Source organism: Lycorma delicatula, chromosome 1, assembly GCF_047948215.1.
Source record: "Lycorma delicatula isolate Av1 chromosome 1, ASM4794821v1, whole genome shotgun sequence".
Lineage (NCBI taxonomy): Eukaryota > Metazoa > Arthropoda > Insecta > Hemiptera > Fulgoridae > Lycorma > Lycorma delicatula.
Genome location: NC_134455.1, coordinates 308,617,884 through 308,639,167, shown reverse-complemented (window position 1 = coordinate 308,639,167; position 21,284 = coordinate 308,617,884). Strand labels below are relative to the sequence as shown.

General features: G+C 31.7%; 1 protein-coding gene across 4 annotated transcripts in view; it reads right to left on the bottom strand.

The window, feature by feature from the left end:
• Asap (ArfGAP domain of ASAP) overlaps positions 1 to 21,284 on the bottom strand; it is a 142,244-nt gene that overhangs the window by 38,756 nt on the left and 82,204 nt on the right. For 3 of the 4 annotated variants that reach the window (XM_075381233.1, XM_075381225.1, XM_075381243.1), the window contains exons 14-15: positions 9,223 to 9,400; positions 3,882 to 4,076 (exon numbers count right to left, since the gene is read on the bottom strand). In XM_075381233.1, the coding sequence (XP_075237348.1) occupies positions 3,882 to 4,076; positions 9,223 to 9,400 (373 nt within the window). The remainder of the gene's footprint in view (positions 1 to 3,881; positions 4,077 to 9,222; positions 9,401 to 21,284) is intronic. The other variant, XM_075381248.1, reaches the window with a different exon arrangement.

Below are 21,284 nucleotides of genomic sequence, written 5' to 3'. Positions count from 1 at the left end.
CCTCAGTGGATTTGTTAACAAGCAAAATTTCAGATACTGGGTGCAAGAAAATCCTACACAGCTATACCAGTGTCCGTTGCACAGCCAGAAAGTGACCGTGTGGTCATCATACGGTGTTATAGGCCCTTATTTTTTTGAGGACAACGGTCTTGCGATTACAGTGACATCGGCTCGTTACGTAGCTGTGCTTGAAACCTTTGTTGGGAACAACAAAAGAAATTTCCACCGATTCTTAACACAGCCTGGTTTCAACAAGATGGAGCAGCGTCACATACTGCACGTATATCGATGGCAGCTGTACGCCGATTGTTTGGACAACGTGTCATTTCACAAAATGGTGACATTAGATGGCCTCCCAGATCGCCTGATCTCTCAGCTTGCGATTACTTTTTGTGGGGTCACCTTAAAAGCAAAGTGTTCCACAGTAGACCTGCTACAACGGAAGAACTGAAGGCAAAGATCCGAGAAGCAAAATTGGGAAAATTCCAGTTGAGATGTTACGTCAAACCACGAACAATTTAACGAAGAGACTTCCTGAGGGTTTACGTAGAAGAGGAGGTCACCTGCAAGATGTCATCTTTACAAAATAAACTAAAATGTATGTATCCTAAAATGGCAACATTTGTACAATTACATGAAATAAAATTCATTTCTCTAAAAACAATTTTTCATTAATGTTATTTAATTTTTTAAATTTCCCGTTTCTTTGAATCATCCTGTACTATTGTTAATTAATTCAGTTCAGTTAAAGCTGTATTAAAGTTAAATAAGTTCAATGAATGATCTAATTAAAGTTAATTCAGTTTTGTTGAAGGTGTAGCTTAAATGTGAATCTAAATAAAATACTTTAATAATACTTCTTAAAATATAAATAATGTACATGTACATCATAATTGACCTCAACAATGTGAAATAAGTTACTAATAATAAAATATTAAAATAAACAAAATGTATCTAAATCTGTTATAAATTACATATAATAAAAATATAACTGATCACACTAACAAGGTATTTATTGAAAGACATCCATGATCCAGCAGCATAAGTTCTGAATACTGGAAGGTGCATTTAGGCACAGTTATTAGAATATTTTTTTTTTGACTCATAATTATGAAGTCATAATAATTGCTATTATTTCAATACATTAATGTCTGTTTATTTATGACTCACTGTTTTTAGTTTTTCTTTTTTTTGAGATAAAAGTGAATTGGTGTTTAATGAAATCTCTTTATCATAGAAGATACCTTTCTCTTTTTTAATGTCTTAAAGATACTGAAGAAAGGAAAAACTAATGTTACTATACTACATGGTACAGCCATTGTAATTTGCAGACTGCTTAAGGGAAAGTGAACAACCCCAAATTACTGTGTAGAAAGGGAATACCTAGGAGATACACCCACCAGAAATAGATTTATGCAACTGCATAAATTCTGATTATCATCGCTACCTAGTTTGCTACCAAACGTAGTATGCTAGTTTGGTTATCAAACATTCCTAGTCCAATTTATAGAGTGCAGAAAAATCTCTTAAACTTTTTGTATTTGTCACAGCCTTTTTTCTCTCATCAGGTATTTTCCTCTATTTTTTTTTTAAGTGAGATAAATCATGTGATATCTGGTTCTTGTATTTAGATGAGCATCATTTCTTATTTTTAGTTTCTCTATTTTAGTAAAAATTTTGTCACCAGGTATTCTTCCATAAAATTTGTTTCATAAATATTTCAAAATTAAATTCTTTTCATTTTCTGACAGTAATTCAACATACAGCTAGACACACGATACTTATTAATATAACTAATAAAAATATTAAATGTTGTGGGTGTAATGTAATACCTAATCTATGTAAACTAGACTACTATTATTATTGATTTCATATAGAAAACTAAAATTTTCTGAAATATTAAAAATGTTTTAGAATGTAAAAAGAAATATTAGTTTAAAGGTACATAGTCAGAAATGAATCAACATGTAGGTTGAATATGACTACTATTATTATGATACCGTGGTAGTATGAAAAAAGCATTCAGGTTTGTTGATCACTGTAGGCCCTGGTCACTGGTCTGACACAATAAATACATTTTATATCATAGTTGTGCATATTTGTTATTACCCTCAGATTAAAATTACGAAGAAAAATATTATTTATGAATTCATAAAAAAGAAATTCATCAAAAATTGATCACAATTTAAATGAATGAAATCAGAATTACAATTACCTTATACTCTTCAAATAAACATGATTTCAGAAAAGATATGGCCACAGTCATAATAAATCAGTCAACGGCGATAAGCATATTAATCTTTGTATATAAATTAGAATGTCTATTTAAATGTTTGCTTGTTTGTATATACTGTTAGCTTAAAACTCAAGATTCAATTAACTATCTGGAATGATTCTTTTAATATTATTATTACTAAACTTTGAAGAGTTTTAAGCATAAATTTAATCAGATAAAACCATCAATGGGTGAACAGAGCTTGAGAAGACAAAATGAGCCTTATTCTATAGGACGTGTAGCAATATTTTGAGTCTCAAACCAAATCATATCCTGTAACAGATAGCAGAATGGTTTCTACAAGTGAAATTTAGATAGTAAACTGAATTTATTTTTGTACTTAATATATCAAAATCAGAAAACCATTTTCAAGATATCACCAATTTAATAGAGAATTTAAAACCTTCAAGCTTTTGTATGTAGATTGTAATGTATTTTTTTTATTATTGTCATAAAATATGAGAAAGAATTATAGGTGTAACTTTTCAAGTACACTGTAAAATTTTCATCATTTACATAGAAAGTGAAGTGCAATCACTTCATGACATGATTTTTATATCAAATGTATCCTGTACTAATATATAATTATAATTAGCTTCAAGGTAAATGGCTATGCTGCTTTTTATTATCATGTTATATTTTGTGCCATACACAAAACCTAATGCAAATGCCCGTTATTAAGAAATATCATTACATATATCTTATTTATACATATACTATTAATGGATTTCAAAATTTAATTTAACAAACTTACAGAATGAATTTATTTTAATCGGGGTTAGCAATTTAGACAATTGAAATTTTATCTGTCTATTGCCTTCACTTGAAATATTTTCCAGCAGAAAAGAAAAGAATAGAAATTATTTTTTAAGTATAGAAAAATAAATATATATATAAATTTTGTCATTTACTACTACATAAAAAACATAGGAATTAAACTTTTTTATTTAAGCTTTCAAAATGATGTATAAACAAAAAAAAAGCAAAAGAAATTTCAGTAAAAATTTACTTAAGATATCTTTTCTTACAAATTTTCCTTTTCATTTTGAACTGGTATCATGAGTCCTTTTTAAACTAATTTAACAAACACTTCTTTTTTTAAATTTCAAATGTGATTTGCTTCCACCAAATTGGAGGAACAATTTTTATTATTTAATTGAAAGGGTATCTATTTCAGTAAAAAAATTTTTGGAGTTAAAAATTAAAGAAAATAAATAATAGAATTTGAAGAATTTTCTTGTGAATTATTTTTTTTTTTAATTTTGATTGAGGAATCTCTTCTAGGTAATAGTTAATTGACTCCAGAGGAGAAACAGGTATAACTCAGCTTGTTCAGAAAAAATGAAGTAGTCAAGAAAAACTGGCATCTTTGGAGAATTACTGAAAATTAATCTACAGCAGGAAATTTTCAGTATATGCAACCCGACATTTGGCTAAGATCATTTTCCATCTGGAGTGACATTGTCCATATTAAAAATAGTTATCTATTTGTTTAATGGTAGTCAGCACCATACTACCTAACTATATGTTGATTAAAATTGAAATTCTAATTAGACAATATTAATGTATTTAATTGAAATGAACATTTTGTTAACTAATAACTTACCAAGATGTATAATGGCTCTAGTAGAATCATTTGATGGTGATCTTTTGTGATGATTTAATGTGTGATAAGCAGGGTTAGGATCTGATGGGCTACGATTATGATTATGATTAGAAGGTAAAGTACCATAGGTATACTGCATATTACTTGGAGGCAATGGAGCAGCTCTCTTCTTAAGGCTTCCACTTACACTACTTGCTACAAAAAACACAAATGTTATTTAAACAAACAGACATTTGGAAGATTTTCCTTTGTTTTTAATAAATATAAAAATATATATTAAAACAAATAGAATAATTTGTTTTTATAATAAGGTGTAACTAAGCTGTTGCTGAACAAAGAAAATCTTCAAGTATAATACAGATGATTAATAATTCATTATCACTTATAAGCCTTGTGCACGGGATTATATCATTGAAATTTTGTAGTACATTGATAAACAAGTTTAACTATCTTCAAGTATCTTCATGAAGTAATTCTAGCAATGAAAGACCCAATTTATCAAGAAGTATTTTATGTATCAAATACAAGAAGCTTTTACGTACTCAACTGGTATTCACAAAATATGAAATCTGTTCATACATCATTGAAATGTCCCTTAGACTATGTGACAGACAAGTTGTTGACTATTGTTAACAACAAACTGCACCATTCAAAAAATATACATATTTGGATATATTTGGAAAAGAATATTTACCATGGAATCAGGACAAAGGTAACTGCAGCAAAGAAGTTATTCATTGCCACTTGAATTTGTGGGATATGTTTAAATATACATTTTTTTATATTACGTGATAATACAGTTGTTATTTTTAAAGTTTATCATATCCTAGTTGGTATTAAATGGTTGATACGTAATGATATCATTAAATGGTATTGCACAACAAAATTAAAGTTGAATCAGAGATTTTCATTATTTTTACAGTAGAATTAGCAAAAATATATGGAATAATTTTCTAAAATTAGTTAATTCTTTTTTTTTGTCTTCAGTCATTTGACTGGTTTGATGCAGCTCTCCAAGATTCCCTATCTAGTGCTAGTCGTTTCATTTCAGTATACCCTCTACATCCTACATCCCTAACAATTTGTTTTACATATTCCAAACGTGGCCTGCCTACACAATTTTTCCCTTCTACCTGTCCTTCCAATATTAAAGCGACTATTCCAGGATGCTTTAGTATGTGACCTATAAGTCTGTCTCTTCTTTTAACTATATTTTTCCAAATGCTTCTTTCTTCATCTATTTGCCGCAATACCTTTTAATTTGTCAATTTATCCACCCATCTGATTTTTAACATTCTCCTATAGCACCACATTTCAAAAGCTTCTAATCTTTTCTTCTCAGATACTCCGATTGTCCAAGTTTCACTTCCATATAAAGCGACACTCCAAACATACACTTTCAAAAATCTTTTCCTGACATTTAAATTAATTTTTGATGTAAACAAATTATATTTCTTACTGAAGGCTTGTTTAGCTTGTGCTATTCTGCATTTTATATCGCTCCTGCTTCGTCCATCTTTAGTAATTCTACTTCTCAAATAACAAAGTTCTTCTACCTCCATAATCTTTTCTCCTCCTATTTTCACATTCAGTGGTCCATCTTTGTTATTTCTACTACATTTCATTACTTTTGTTTTGTTCTTGTTTATTTTCATGCGATAGTTCTTGCATAGGACTTTATCTATGCCGCTCATTGTTTCTTCTAAATCCTTTTTACTCTAGGCTAGAATTACTATATCATCAGCAAATCGTATCATCTTTATCTTTTCACCTTGTACTGTTACTCCGAATCTAAATTGTTCTTTAATATTAAATTCTTTAACATAGTTAATTCTTTAAAAAATGTTTAAATTATAATACCTAATCTTACTCTTACCAGATTGAAAAATGTAATACTGTACTAGTAAAATTTTCAAACTTTTTTCTAATTTAATAAAATTAAATTCAAAGTATATTTATTAATCTAATTTACACAATACAAACTACAAATTTTAGAATAAAAGCAATAAAATTAAAAAAAAATCTTAACAGCTTCACTTTACTCTAGGAGATGTAATAAAAAATTTCAGCCCAAAAGTATTCGGATTGAAGGTTGACTTTTTTATTGTTTTTTCAGCAGTAATTTTAAACTGATTCTCTAATGAATCTCTAATTTTAAATTACTAATTGGATTATTTCATAAAATATCACACAAACAAAATTGAAATGGTTGCAGAACCATCTTACAAAAATTTCATTTTTTGGATTTATGCTTCCTTTTTATATCTTCTGGAATTAAGATATCAATTTATTTTAAAAGTTTTTATTTAAAAAAAACCACAAAATGAGATTTTACATGTTTGATTTATGCAGGGCGTAGTTAAATTATAGCTTAAAATTGGATTTTTTCTAAATTTGGAGGTTAATAAGGATCAAGCATACACAAAATGTTTATTCTTGACAGTTTACTTGCTATTTACATGATAGAAGAGTTAAAAAATAATAATTCCATAATTTTTACCTTCCTTCACAAAAAAAAAACAGGCTTGAAAATTGGCAGTCTACTAAAAATCTGTTTTTTGATGGCTTGTATCTAAAGGACTACACAAAAATCTGAAATTTACAAAAAATGATCTTCTAGTGTATGTGAAGTGATAGAAGTATAATTTTGTCTTTTGGAGTTATATGGTAGTTGTGTCATGATTTCTTGAAACTGCTAGTGCAGTAATGCCATCAAGAAAATGTGATGATTATTGTAGTTTTATCATAATTAGGTGCTATTTTTTTCTTTTTAAGTTCTTAAAACTACTCTAAATTTACAATAATAAAATTATAGTTTTTGTAAAAGTAAAGTTGTTCAAGTGAGTACATACTTGAGCCAGAGAATTATTCCATGAAACTAACAGATATCTGTACTTTTCATCCCCACCAAGTTTTTTCAGTTTTTTCATTTCTAGGTTTCTCTACATGTTAGCTTTATGGTATTAAGAAATAATTTTGAAGTGATTATCAATTTGTTTAGATGTTTTTTTTAAATAACAATGATCTGTACCTTTTAAATATAGTCTCTTTTAATAATTGTAAAAATAATGTATTTTCATTTGTTACAGTTCTTGTGTAGTAAGTAATTCAATGAAAATAATAATTATTTAAATAAGATTCTATCTGCTAAAAAATAATATAAGTAACTATCATTATATCACAATGGACGAATAAAGAAACTCTAGGATAAGGTAGAGGATAGGTTAATAAGTAGCAAAGGACTGTAAATCTTAGCAACAGTAAATTTAAAGTATTAACAATTTTAGTGAAGAGAAAGAATTCTTGTTACATGTATGAATAATAAAAAATCCTAACTATTTAATCATACTATAAAAATAGTTTCTTTGTAAATATAATCATATGTTTAAAAAATCATGTGCTGACCCTTTCAAATATCATAAAAAGAAAATTTCATCATCTTTAAGAGAGGTGACAATAATTTGTAAATTCAACCAAAAGAAAAAATATTCTTCCACAAAAATTTATATGTTCATTCTGCTGAAATAAATAATCCATTAAACATTTTTGACACGATAGATCAAGAACAAAACAAACCAGCTGATAGTTTACAATCAGTTGATTTAGTATGTTCTTCTTTGAGCTTTCTATAGATAAAAAAAGTATGATTAATCATGGAAAAAAGGAAAAAGGTTGTAAGTGAAAAAGTTAAGTACAAGTTCAAAGGAAATTAGAATTAAATTTATCTCCTAGCTTCTTTTCATAAAAGACTCATAAAGATCAGTGAGAAGATAATTATTCAATTTTAAAATTTAAAACAAAAAAATTAATAACTCATTGAATATTGAAAGAAAAGAAAATGTAATAAGTTTATTACACAAAACTTGGATAAAATAAAAAAAAATTATGTCAAATTTCTATACATCAGAGCATTTAGTGGCAAATATAAGAAAATTACTTCAAAAATAGTTTTCTGCATCACTGTTCTAATTATAAATTATATGCATTATCATTTGTTAGACATCCAAAAAAATAAAAGAATTATTGGGAATAATTAGCTGATTATGAAGAGTTTTGTATTTTTTTTTGACGACTCAATATTAACTGGTTTCTTTAATGATGGAAGAACCTCTTCGTAAATCCAGTCTGTAAATCTTATTGCTTTAAGTTTTTTAAAACTGTTACCAGCGTATATAACCAGGTTTCAATACGACCATTGATAGTTACTATTGATAAATACAGTTACAGATGATAAACTGTCAAGGGATGGAAATTTATCCCCTGTTTAGCTTGCATATCAAGAACACTGTCATTTTGATGACCATATTTTGAAAAGCATGACAAGCATCTTTGTAGCCTAAAAATGAAGGAATACCGTGTCCTCCTTTGCTACCATCCATTCTAGTGATAATAAAAATGTAAAAAATCTAAAGGTGGATCTCCAATAGAAAGCTGAAGCTGTTTGTGAACAAGAGATATGATGATATATGAAGACTAAATATTAATTTAGAATGTATTTATACTATATGGGCATATATATTTATACTATGTAAATTAAGTGAATGGTATGACTACTAGAGGATGACTGTTGAACGGAAAGGCTCCTCCCAAAAAAAAATTTCATGTCTATTGTTTCAACCTCACTACCTAATTCAATATTGTACTTAAATATTAAACATTTTTAATGTAAATATTAGAATGTTTTAAATGTGTGTCTTGTGTATGGTAATAATATGTGAAAAAGCACTCTAGTAATTATGCAAAAGAAATGAAATTAATCTTTATTTAATACATAAATTTTAATAAGGTATTAACCTTATATCATAATTAAAACAGGCAAATAATCTTCAGTATTAGTAATATTTTAAAATAAAAATTATGTTTTTGCTGATGTTTTTCTAACGTGTGCATGGAGTAGATACTATATAACTCCAAAACACATAGTGATACTTTTTTTCACATGCTCACATATACTAAGACATTTGGCATTTTGTGCTGAGTCCCTTTTTTTGGGATAAGTGAAAAAAATCAAAATTTTTAGAAAAATGCAACTTTTGAGCCATTATTATAAGAGATAAAGTAAAAATAATGAGGTTTTTGTTTCATATTAGCACATATAGTAGAATAAACTGATAGGATATCTCAGTTTGTGTATGTTTGGCTCTTATGAAATTTAACTAAAAATTTTGAAAAAAATACAATTTTAACATATTAAATATTTACTGTGTTTCAGTGAGTGAGTGAGTTTCATCAGCAATGAATTTGAGTCTATGGGATGGACCAAATTAGGCCAACTATCCTGAGAGCATTAAACAAGCATATACAAAAATTAAATTTAAAAATTATATAACACAGAATTTACCTGGTGGGGCAGACTGAGGTTTCTTGCCTTGTGGTGGTGGAGGTGGGGGCATTTGCTGTCTATAATTTCCTGACTTGAGACTATCACTAGTAGAAGAACGAGATCTCATATTGACAGGAGATTCAGCATAACTAGGAGGTCGAGATGCTTGCTTTCTCTCTGGAGTTACACATCCATTCTAAAATAAAAAAATAATATTTAAATAATTATTTATTTAATAAATTTATAATTAAAATACAGGAAATTAGGAGCAAATATGTCTTAATTCAGTGTGCTCATATTTTTATTTTGTCTTCAGTCATTTGACTGGTTTGATGCAGCTCTCCAAGATTCCCTATCTAGTGCTAGTCGTTTCATTTCGGTATACCCCCTACATCCTACATCCCTAACAAATTGTTTTACATGTTCCAAACATTGCCTGCATGCACAATTTTTCCCATCTACCTGTCCCTCCAGTATCAAAGCGACTATTCCAAGATTTCTTAAGATGTGGCCTGTAAGTCTGTCTCTTCTTTTAGCTATATTTTTCCAAATGCTTCTTTCTTCATCAATTTGCCACAACATCTCTTCATTTGTCATTTTTTCCACCCATCTGATTTTTAACATTTTCCTACAGTACCACATTTCAAAAGCTTCTAATCTTTTCTCTCAGGTACACTGATCGTCCAAGTTTCACTTCCATATAAAGCTATGCTCCAAACATATACTTTCAAAAATGCTTTCCTGATATTTAAATTAATTTTTGATGTAAGCAAATTATATTTCTGACTGAAAATTCATTTTGCCTGTGCTATTCAGCATTTTATATCACTCCTGCTTCGTCCAACTTTAGTAATTCTACTTCCCAAATAACAAAATTTTCTACCTCTCTAATCTTTTCTCTTCCTATTTTTATACTCAGTGGTCCATCTACATTATTTCTACTACATTTCATTACTTTCGTTTTGTTCCTGTTTATTTTCATGTGGTAATTCTTGCGTAGGACCTTCATCCATGCCATTCATTATTTCTTCTAAATCATTTTTACTCTCAGCTTAAATTGCTAAATCATCAGCAGATTGCAGCATTTTTATCTTTTCAACTTGCACTGTGATTATGGATCTAAACTGTTCTTTAACATCATTAACTGCTAGTTCTATGGAAAGATTAAAAAGTAATGTCAGGGATAGAGAATATCCTTGACTGACTCCCTTTTTTATTACGGCTTCTTTCTTATACTCTTCGAATATTACTGTTGTAGTTTGGTTCCTGTAAATGTTAGCAATTCTTATTCTATCTCTATTCTTGAACCCTAAATTTTTCAAATGCTGAATATTTTATTCATGCCATGCATGTTGATTTATTTTTCTTTAATCTTCCTTATAATATTAATTTGAGCATTAAAATTGCTTCCACGTCCCTATACGTTTCCTGACACCAAATTAGTCTTCTAACACTTCTTCCACTCCTCTCAATTTTTCTGTATAGAATTCTAGTTAAAATTTTTGATGCACGAGTAGTTAAGCTAATTGTTCTGCATTCTTCACATTTATCTGCTCCTGCATTCTTTGGTATCATGACAATAACACTTTTTAGTCTGAAGCAACTTCCCCTTTTCATAAATATTATACACCAGTTTGTATAATTTAACTATCACTTCTTCAGCTGCACTGCACAGTAATTCTGCAGGTATCCCATCTATGCCAGTAGCCTTTCTCCATTCAAATTCATTAATGTTCTATTAAATTCAGTTCTCAGTATTGTATCTCCTTTTTCATCCTCTTTGACTTCTTCTTCCTCTATAGACCAGTTTCTAATTCATTTCCTCCATATAACTCTTCAATATATTCCACCCACCTACCAACATTTCCTTTCATATTATAAATCAGTGTACTATCTTTATTTAACACATTATTAGATTTTAACTTCTGTACCACAAAATTCTCCTTAACTTTCCTGTATGCTCTGTCTAATTTACCAATGATAATTTATCTTTCCACTTCTGAACACTTTTCTTTCGCTAATTTGCACTTCCTGTTTATAGTATTTCTTAATTGTTGATAGGTCCTTTTTTACCTTCTTCATTGCTAGCATACTTTTATTTTCTCTCTGATATCAAAGGTTTTCTACTAGATCTCTTTGTTTCTGCTAAGTTCACTTCTGCTGATTTAAGAATTTCCTTTTTAATATTCTTCCATTCTTCTTCTACATTTTCTACCTTATCTTTTTTACTCAAACCTCTTGCAATGACCTCCTCAAAAATCTTCTTTACCTCCTCTTCCTCCAGCTTCTCTAAATTCCACCGATTCATCTGGGACCTTTCCTTCAAGTTTTTAAACCCCAATCTATATTTCATTAACACTAAATCATGGTCGCTATCAATCTCTGCTCCTGTATATGCTTTGCAGTCAACCGAGTTGATTTCTAAATCTTGCTTAACCATGATATAATCTATTTGATACCTTGCAGTATTGTCTGGCTTTTTCCATGTGTATATTCTACTATTATAATTTTTAAACTGGGTGTTGGCAATTACTAAATTATACTTTGTGCAAAACTCAATAAGTGAACAATAAAATAACACAATAAATAAAGGAAACACAATATTTCCTTCCTTGCCTTTTTCGATGCTTGCACTAACTGTTACAAATTTTCATCCCCTTTTATGTGTTTAACTGGTTCATCAATTTCTTTGTTACACACTCTACCTCAACATCATGGGCACTTGTAGGCATATAGAAATTAACCCTTAATTACTATGCATTGGTTTGTTAGACTGCAAGGGAAATTTTGTCTTCCATAATTCCCTAACTGTTTAACCTGAAACACCCTTAATTACTGTATCTTCTAGTACGTGAGAAACTAGTCACTGGTGGGAGTAACGTTGTGCATGCATGTGTGTGTACAGTTATTCAATATTTAGCGGTCTGCTGGATGTAGCATAGTGTTTGCGTTATATTAGTCGGTTTACAAGAAGGTGCATAGTAATAGTGTGATCTATTTGTCAGTTGTTTTATTTAGTTTTTTAAATATATTTTTTGTATTGTGTATTTAGTTAATTAAACGATGGATGAACAGCCAGGATCATCAAATTCTTGCTCTAGGCAAGCAGTGGCCATAGGTGGACCAAATTATCATGTCTTAAAAGGACTTGAACCAAGTTTCAGAGGTGATATAGAAAAATTAGTTACTAAAATTTTAAATGATAGTGAGGCTGAAGATGTTGATGACAGCAATAATGACCTGGAATACAAAGCGGAGGAGAGTACACATGACAATGAATCAGAGCAAGGTATTTCTTCAAATGATGAAGCAGCAGGAGTTGCTGAAGATACTGAAGAAAGAATAGTTATGGAAACTGTGGAATCTGTCACTAGTGAAGACATGACTCCAAAAAATTTAGATGAACTATACAGGAGATGGAACCTATTATTACAGTAGGCAGACGAAAGAAATACAAAAGAAAAAAATACCATCATTCAAATGGAAAAAAGAAATACCGAATCAGGGTGTTCAAACAAGACAATATTAAAACCCAACTGCCTGGACTAAAATCTACTGTTACAGCATTAGGTCAAAATCCAGAAGTTGAAGCAATCTGGCAATTACTTTTTACACAAGACATACTTACAAGAATCAAACACTGGACAAATTTAAAAATAAATAAAGTCAGATTGTACTATTCAAAAAGGAATGTATCCTACATACATAAAACATAGTTGATCGAACTGAAAGGTTTAATTGGCTTACTAGTATATATAGCAATTTTCAAGTCTGGGAATGAGTCAGTGTTGAATTTGTTTGCCACAGATGGCACAGGAAGAGAAATATTTCAATGTGTTATGACAAAGGAGAGACTTTTATTTCTTTTACAAGTTTTGCATTTTGATAATTCAAGAGACAGAGAAGAGAGAAAAAGGAAGATAGTGCTGCAGCCATTTTCAAGATTTTCTTTAGATTTATAGAAAACTCCCAGCAGCAGTCTGTGTAGATGAAATACTAGCACCTTTTTGTGGATGTTCAAAATTTAGAATATACATGTCCAGCAAACCGGCCAAATATGGTCTCAAGATAATGTGTCTTAACAGATGCAAAAACACACTAATTACACAGCGCCTACATTTATACCGGAAAAGGTAGCATCAAAAAAACATTGACACCCGAAGAAAGGAAAAAGTTTCTTATACCGACACAAGTTATGTTGAGGCTAGTTCAACCAATTGTGAAAATCAGAAGAAACATCACATGTGATAATCGATTTAATACTTGTTAGTGAACCTCTTAACAGAGAACTAACATGTACTGGAATGTTAAAGAAAAATAAAACGGAAATACCCATTGATGCATTTCTTCCTAATAAAAAGAGAGAGGAGTAGGGCTTCACAGAAGATCCTACTTTACCAAAATAAAAATCATATATCTCAAAAAAATCAAAAGCTGTTATATTTTTATCATCAGTCCGCCACAGAGCAAGTATTGATGAACAAACACGCAAACCTGAAATCACAGCAGACTACAACTGGACCAAAAGTGGAGTGGATACTTTGGATCAAACGTGAGCAAACTATTCATCTTCGTGTTGGACAAAAAGATGGCCCATGGTAATTTTTTTTGTCATGATTAATGTGTCTGTTGGTGTCAACTATTATATACTGTATCAGGCTTACAAGAATACACCAGTGATAACAAGGCTTGATTTCATGAAAAGTTTAGGCAAATCACTCGTTTCACCTCTGAGCATCGTAGAATTTTTTCAGGCTACATTAGACAAGATTCATTGTTGAATATAAAGATAATTTTACAAATCCAAGATGAGGTACCAAGTCATGAAGATTTCTTCGAAAAAAGAAAAACCTGCAAGTTCTGTCCTCCAAAATTAAAGAGAGAAACGAAACATCCTTGTAAAAATTGTGGAAGACCAATATGACTGGAATTATACTAAAATTCAAAAATAGTTTTTTTTTCAAATAAATGTTCTGTCATGTAAAATTCATTATTTCATTTATTTATTTTATATTTTAATAGGTATATTTGTAATCTTTAATGTTAAGACTTGTAAAAATTATTTATATTTTTAATGTTCCAAAAACTGACTAGCCTTTTTAGTAGTAGATATTCTGATATAAGTATATATATGCATAATTTATAATTGATGTAAATTATTAAACAAATAAAATTTTTATATATATTTTTTTAATTACGGTTCTTTCATTCCTCTAACAAAAAGTTAGATCTGACTGTCTGGAGTCAAATTTTTTTTATCACACAATTTGAATGTAAAAAATAAGATTTCATGTAATGTTACATTTCAAGAATTGTCAGTCCAAACTTAATACATTTAAAGGTAAAAAACAATAGTAATTATTAAAATTGTTTAATTACAAAAAAATAAATCATGTGTTTTAAATTTGTGATAATGATTTGGGTAATAACTTTTTAAAGTCTATGTAAACTAAAATTTCTATCTCAAACATAATTTACAATTGATATATGATTAAAACATAAAAAATCATTAAAGTTAAAGTAAAAAAAATTCTAAATTGATGAGAAAAAAAATTAGGACTGTCAGACCTATGGATAGTAGTAGTGTAAATTTTTTCATGCATAGTAACTAAGGGTTAACAGTTGTTGTCAGCTTAGGTTTTGATTTTATCTTGATTACAATGATTCTATTGCTAATATACTCTACTCTCTTCCCTATCTTCTTGTTCATTATGAAACCTACTCCTGCCTGCCCTTTATCTGATGTCAAGTTAATTGTTCTAAAATCATCTGACCAAAAGTAATTTTCCTCTTCCCACCGAACCTCACTAATTCCTACTACATCTACATTTAATCTACCCATTTCCTTCTTTAAATTATCAACCTTTATTAATTAGACTTCTAATGTTCGATGCTCCGACTCATAGAATGTTATTTTTGAAATTTTCTGGTGATCCCTTCCTTAGCAGTCTCCATTTGGAGATCCAAACGGGGGACTAGTTTACCTCCAGAATATTTTACCAAGCAAGGCATTACCATCTTTGTTACATTAAAATGCAGACAGCTACATTTTTTTGGAAAAAAAAACAGCTGTAGTTTTCCATTGCTTTCAGTTGTGCAGTACTTAGAAGATTGAGTGATGTTGATATGGCCATTTAAGTCTTTCTGACCTACACCCTTAACAGTTACTGAATGAGCTGCTGTCCTTTTTTCAGGAATCATTCCTTAGTCTGACTCTAAACAGATACCACTCTGATATGGTTGCACGTTCGATCCACCTACTGTGTATCACTGAGCACTCAAGCCCCCTCACTACTGCCAAGGTCTCATGATTCACAGAGGAGGTATGTGTGTTCATATAAATATTGCATAAACATAATTAAATAAATCTTTTGTTCTGATTGAAGGAAAATAATGCATTACAAAGATCACATAAGAAATGAAGGTAGACATACTTACTACTCCACGGATAAACAAAAGAAACTGTCCCAGAGTTTATCTGAGTGGATCAACTGAGAGAAACTGGGGTAAAACCTTTATCACAGCAGCATCAGAAAATACAAAATCAATTATAAAATGAAAAATAGATGCAATTGGAGTCCGTATTAATTATTTTAAATTAAAACATCAAATAATGTTAAGGTAAATATATGAAGATACTAAATATAAAAAATAACTACAAAATAACAGTCTTATCCATTTTTAAAGTTAGATGGTCACAAGCTGTTCAGTGAATACATCTTATGAAATAATTATCTTCAGATACAAGTATAGTCATGTCATCTGTGAAGAGGGTAAAAATGAGTAATTCAAGATTTAGAGGAGGTCATTAATAAACAATAAGAAAAGTGAGGGACTGAGGACATGTGGCATTCCATGTTCTACAGTTTGAAGTAAGGAGGACTAAAATTTTGCATGTGCTTTCTTATCAAAAGATGAAATTTTAACTATCGGTTTATGGTCGGTAAAGTATGACTTAATCAATTGTAAGCAGATCCTTTGATGCAACAACTAATAGGTTTTCGCATCAATAAAAAATAAGGAACTTATTCAAATGCTTTACTGATACTGCAAAAAATTGAATATGCAATTTAAAGTATTTTCTAAAAACTGGGAAATGGCTTTTGGTAAACAATTTTTCCTAAAACCATACTGAGATTGATACGTTATGCTTTCGAAGAAAATTATTAAAAAAATTTTTCAAAATTTTTTCAAATGCTTTAGAGAATATGAACAATAATGAAAGTGATTTATAATTTTTTAAGTAGTGGAATACCAGAAGTCTTAAGGCAGCTGGGAAATACTTGGCCGTTAAAAAATGTATTAATTAGACTTTTAAAGAGAGACAATGATTATAATAACAATTAATGATTACAATGAATTTAAAAATTTTATTAAAATACTGGCAGGAATTTCTTCAATATCCAACGAATGTTTACACTTTAAATTTGAAATACAGGTTTTAAATTCCTGCGTATCAACGGGAAATAAAAATACTGATTCAACAAAATCATTAAAGGTGAATGACTTTGTTTAAAATGGGTAAATATTATTGTTGTTTGAAATATTGGAAAAGAATTTATTAAATTGTCTGACCTGAAGAGCTGATTAATAAATAATGGTATTCTAGTTTGATAGTTGTGATCTGAAAGACCACATTGCCTGTGCAAGTGGTTGGAGTCCTTTTAATTCTAGTTGGCCAGGAAACTGACATATTTAGTTCTGGTAACTCAAACTGAGTTAATAGATGATTTGTCACATGGCTAGAACTGTCTAGAAAATTAACATTAAATCACCATACACTAAACAACTGGATTTATTAGGAAATTCAAAAAAGGTTTCAATAATTTAGATGAAAAGATTATAAAGACCCAGAAGGAGATCTACAAATTACCAACAATATCAATTTTAGACTAGGACACTGGATTGCAAAGTATTCAAAATTAATTTCTTCTGTAAATATGCATCCTGACTTCGAAAGGGAAGATCCCGCCATGTGAAGATTCCAGTCATCACGCCACCCTCTCCATGCCTAGCCCTGATTGGCTTTACCAGAGGTCATCTTCTGAACCTACAGACTGAATAACAGCTCTCAGTTAACAGTTTCGCCTCTGTAAGGATGCCATCAATGTAAATGCTACGAATGATATTTCTACCAGTGTACGAACAAACTATCAATAAACACAAAACAAAAACAAAAACAAACTACTCAAATGACTAGAACTGATAGAAATAAAATATTTATATTTTGAGCTGTAGCCCTACCAACAAAATAAAACAAACAATATCACAAAATAACTAAACAAAAACAAAATAAAAAAACTACTGAGTGCCTATCTTGGCGACAAGAGAATGCTCAAGCGGTCCCTAACCAACTGGGTAACTTGAACTTCCTATCCTACACGCACTCCACAACTTGCTGAAGAATCAAATATTTCATGAAGTTCTTCACAACTGACCATTCGGCCCGGCTTTTCCCGTTAACATATAACTATAAATGTAGACCCAATATCTCTGAGCTGCCTCACTACCTCTGATCGTCTTTCATCATACTGATGACAAAACATCTAATAAGCTACACCATGAACACAGACCTGAATCAAGCTAGGCTGAAATGAGCTAACCTATCCCTAAAAGCACCATGGCTCAAAACTGAATAATATATTTGTTAGAAGACACCCAAGAGACATCCCGCAAACTCCTCACATCAGAGAAAAGACCATGCGTGTAACATCCATCAGCCACCTCATCCCACCTAATCTGCCACAATTGAAATCCATCATCTCTATCTCTCTAATTCTAGCAGAAGTTAGTTGACCCAACTTCTTTGCAAAATAACATTGTGGACGCTCAAGTGCAAGAACATCAATAGGCTTTACTCCAGCACAGCCTCACGAGAAATTAAACGGTAACCTACTGTCATCGTTAACAACAAAAGGTGCTGAGCTCTCAACAAAAGTATTAAATTTTAGCCTATCTACCCAAACAGGTACAGCATACAACATAACTGCCTCGCACACACCCTTATAGAGGATACTCATAGTCTTAAAATTCACACCCCAATCTGGATTAACCACACATCAAATACCAAAGAAGGCACTACAAGCCTTCTTTGCGATGTACTGTAAATGCTCCTTAAAGAGAAAATTTTTGTCAAGGCGCACCCTGAGGTACTTCTGAAATTGAACATATCAAATTCAATGGCCTGACATTTAAACATGGACCACTGTGACACAGCCAAATGGCCCTTCAGCACTATCATCTTGATTACATCTGGGATGAATGCCATCTTATGGTGATGGCCCCACAGCTCAAGTCTCCTGCATGGATGAGAGGCATGGAGTTCAACCTAAATTCTGTGAACATCCTTTGACCAGCAGCAACCTGTTAATGGTGTAAGCAACAATGCAACAACCACCAGCCAACCTCAGCCGCATCAAAAACTCAAACTCCACAAACCACAAACCCCAGCACACTGCCTTGCAGACAACCCTTAGACAGTGTCTTCTCCACTTCATGGCCACCATCTCAAAGTAGAACATCTCAATGCCCAAAGTTGCTATGCATTACCTGCACTTTATTTTAGGTACACCCACATCTCTGTAATTAAAATAAAGCTGAAGACCACCACAGATTGTTAAATGCCCTGGATATATCAAGGAAAATCCCCAAGACTAACTCAAAACTACTATTCTTGACAATGCTTAATTCTTGACAACTCGTAAAATAGCATCTTCTGTCCCCTTACCAGGACAAAAGCCATATGATGATATGATGATCCTCCATAAATAACCATTGCGATGTCCACCTTTCATTAATATGCAGATGTAGTATCTGCGTACTAATGAAAGAAGATCCTTGCCTTGCCTGGGATCCTTGCCGCCACCCTTAACAATTTAACTACTCTTTTTCCAACCAATTGGAAAATAGCCCACAAATAACATTTTAAAATACTTTAGTGAATGTTCCCACACTAACATTTACTGAATGAACAAGGAGCTCTACCGTTGTTCCAACAAAGCCAGAAGCTTTACCTATGCCAAAGCCACAGATTATTTCATGCACCTCTGCCTCATAACTTCTGAAGACAAAATATCCACACAATAAGAAGCAAAATCGTTTCCAAAACAAAGCAGTTTCTACAGCTAAATCATCGCCTAGACAAAGTAAGTAGGATGTTAGTTTTTTTATCCAAGATCACTCCTTGCTTGGTCGAGAGAGCGGACAGAAGAATGTTCTTCTTTTGTTTATGCTTTAGCACTCGATAAACAACACCCCACGGGTCTTTGTTACCTTGTTCCTAACAAAGAAATGACATGAATCATGTTTGGCTTGCCTTACCTTGTGATAATAACATCTGAATTCCCTATACCTCTAAACCAAATATGCTCGCTGCTTAGGGTCAATCTCAGTTTGAGAGGACCTCCGTAAATGGAGAACAAATGACTTCAGCTCAGTTAGTTCCTGTGTCCACCAGGGGGCCACCCTCTCCTGACCTGAACTGCAGGGAATGTTATGGTCAGCAGCATCGATGAAAGCTGCGGATAGATCACGTCCTTCCTAAGATCAAGACCATCCAGACCCCTGTCCAAGACAGGAGCCTGGCTGAAAGAATTGTGGTAAACCTGCGGCAATTGACTTTCCTGTGCAGAAAATGCCCCTGAACTGGGAAATTACACCTACAGCTATCACTCAGGCCATCAGCGAACTCGAAGACAAGTCGATGGTCACCAGAGCAATCATTGACAACCTTCCAACCACAAACATACAGGAATGTATCTTGCAACCATGACATCAATATTGGTGTCGGCAAATTGTCTCCTACCATCCACCATACCACCATATGTTAGCAGCTCATCAGAAACATTAAAAACCTCTAAGCCATACTGAACGACAAAACCTTCAACTGCTTCCCCACTCACATCGGTATAATCACTATGCCACATAAGAGATTCAGCGTTAACATCAGCATCAATAACAATAGAACTATGCTCTGAAAACTGAAGAATTTCCTCCTAGACCTCAAGATGACGCTCAGCAGGTTACTGATACTGGAAAGAACATATAGATGCAAGTTCTGAATATCAACCAACAACATGATTGATAGAGAGCTGCTGTAAAAAGACAAACTTATTTCTCTTCTATACGAAACAGTGATATGCTGTCAGAACCATAATAAAATCGCTTCCATCCCGCAAAACCCAGCAGGTCACCAGATGTAATATATGGATGCTGCAACAAAACAACATCAAGCTTATGATGGCCACTTTAGCTATCTTGATTTGAACAATATAAGCACTCTATGCATTCAACTGACCAAAACTAACCATCTAGAGAATTAAAATATATCTTGACAGCTCTCAAATATGATCCACACTCCTTGCTGTTGACAGAGTGCTTAGATCTTTCCTCAATCTTTTACAATTTATACACGATGGAGGATCGGCCTTTTTGGGACAGTCCTTGTGCTTATATCTCACCTCACAGCAGTGCGCACAGATAACGAGCAGATCACAGAACTTAGCCCAGTGGCCATACCAACAACACTTAAAACACAGCTGAACAATGACATATTCCTTAAATCTACAAGAAGCAAAATCGATGAACAGCCTCCCTTCAGTGAGGAAGATCTTCAACAATAAGGACATACCTCAAACACCCTCTGGTATTGCTCTGAATTGTGCCTACTCATTTTAAATAAAAACCAATACTCAGACTTAAATACAGCTGTGTCCAACTGGGTGTTCTGCTCTCTAATGAGGTATCATCTCATCCTCAGCTAAATGCCAATCAATCATTGTAAACTATCATTCTCAGATGGCTCTTTCTTTTTGGATCGGCTCTCATGCCACTTTTCTTAACCTTTAGTGAGTTCAATATAATTTTCACTGTCTCTTTGTCATCAGCCACCACTACAAGCCTCTTCTTAGGTTATCTTATGCTTCGAATTCTCAGGTTCGATCTCTTTGATCGAAGAACAACTTGAAATTCATCCCATGAATCATCTCATTTCTTTATTAATTTTAATGTGTTCCTCTTTCATATTAATAAACAGGAACTATGGTTGCTTTCAAGACAACCTGGCCTCTTGCTTGTCCTTG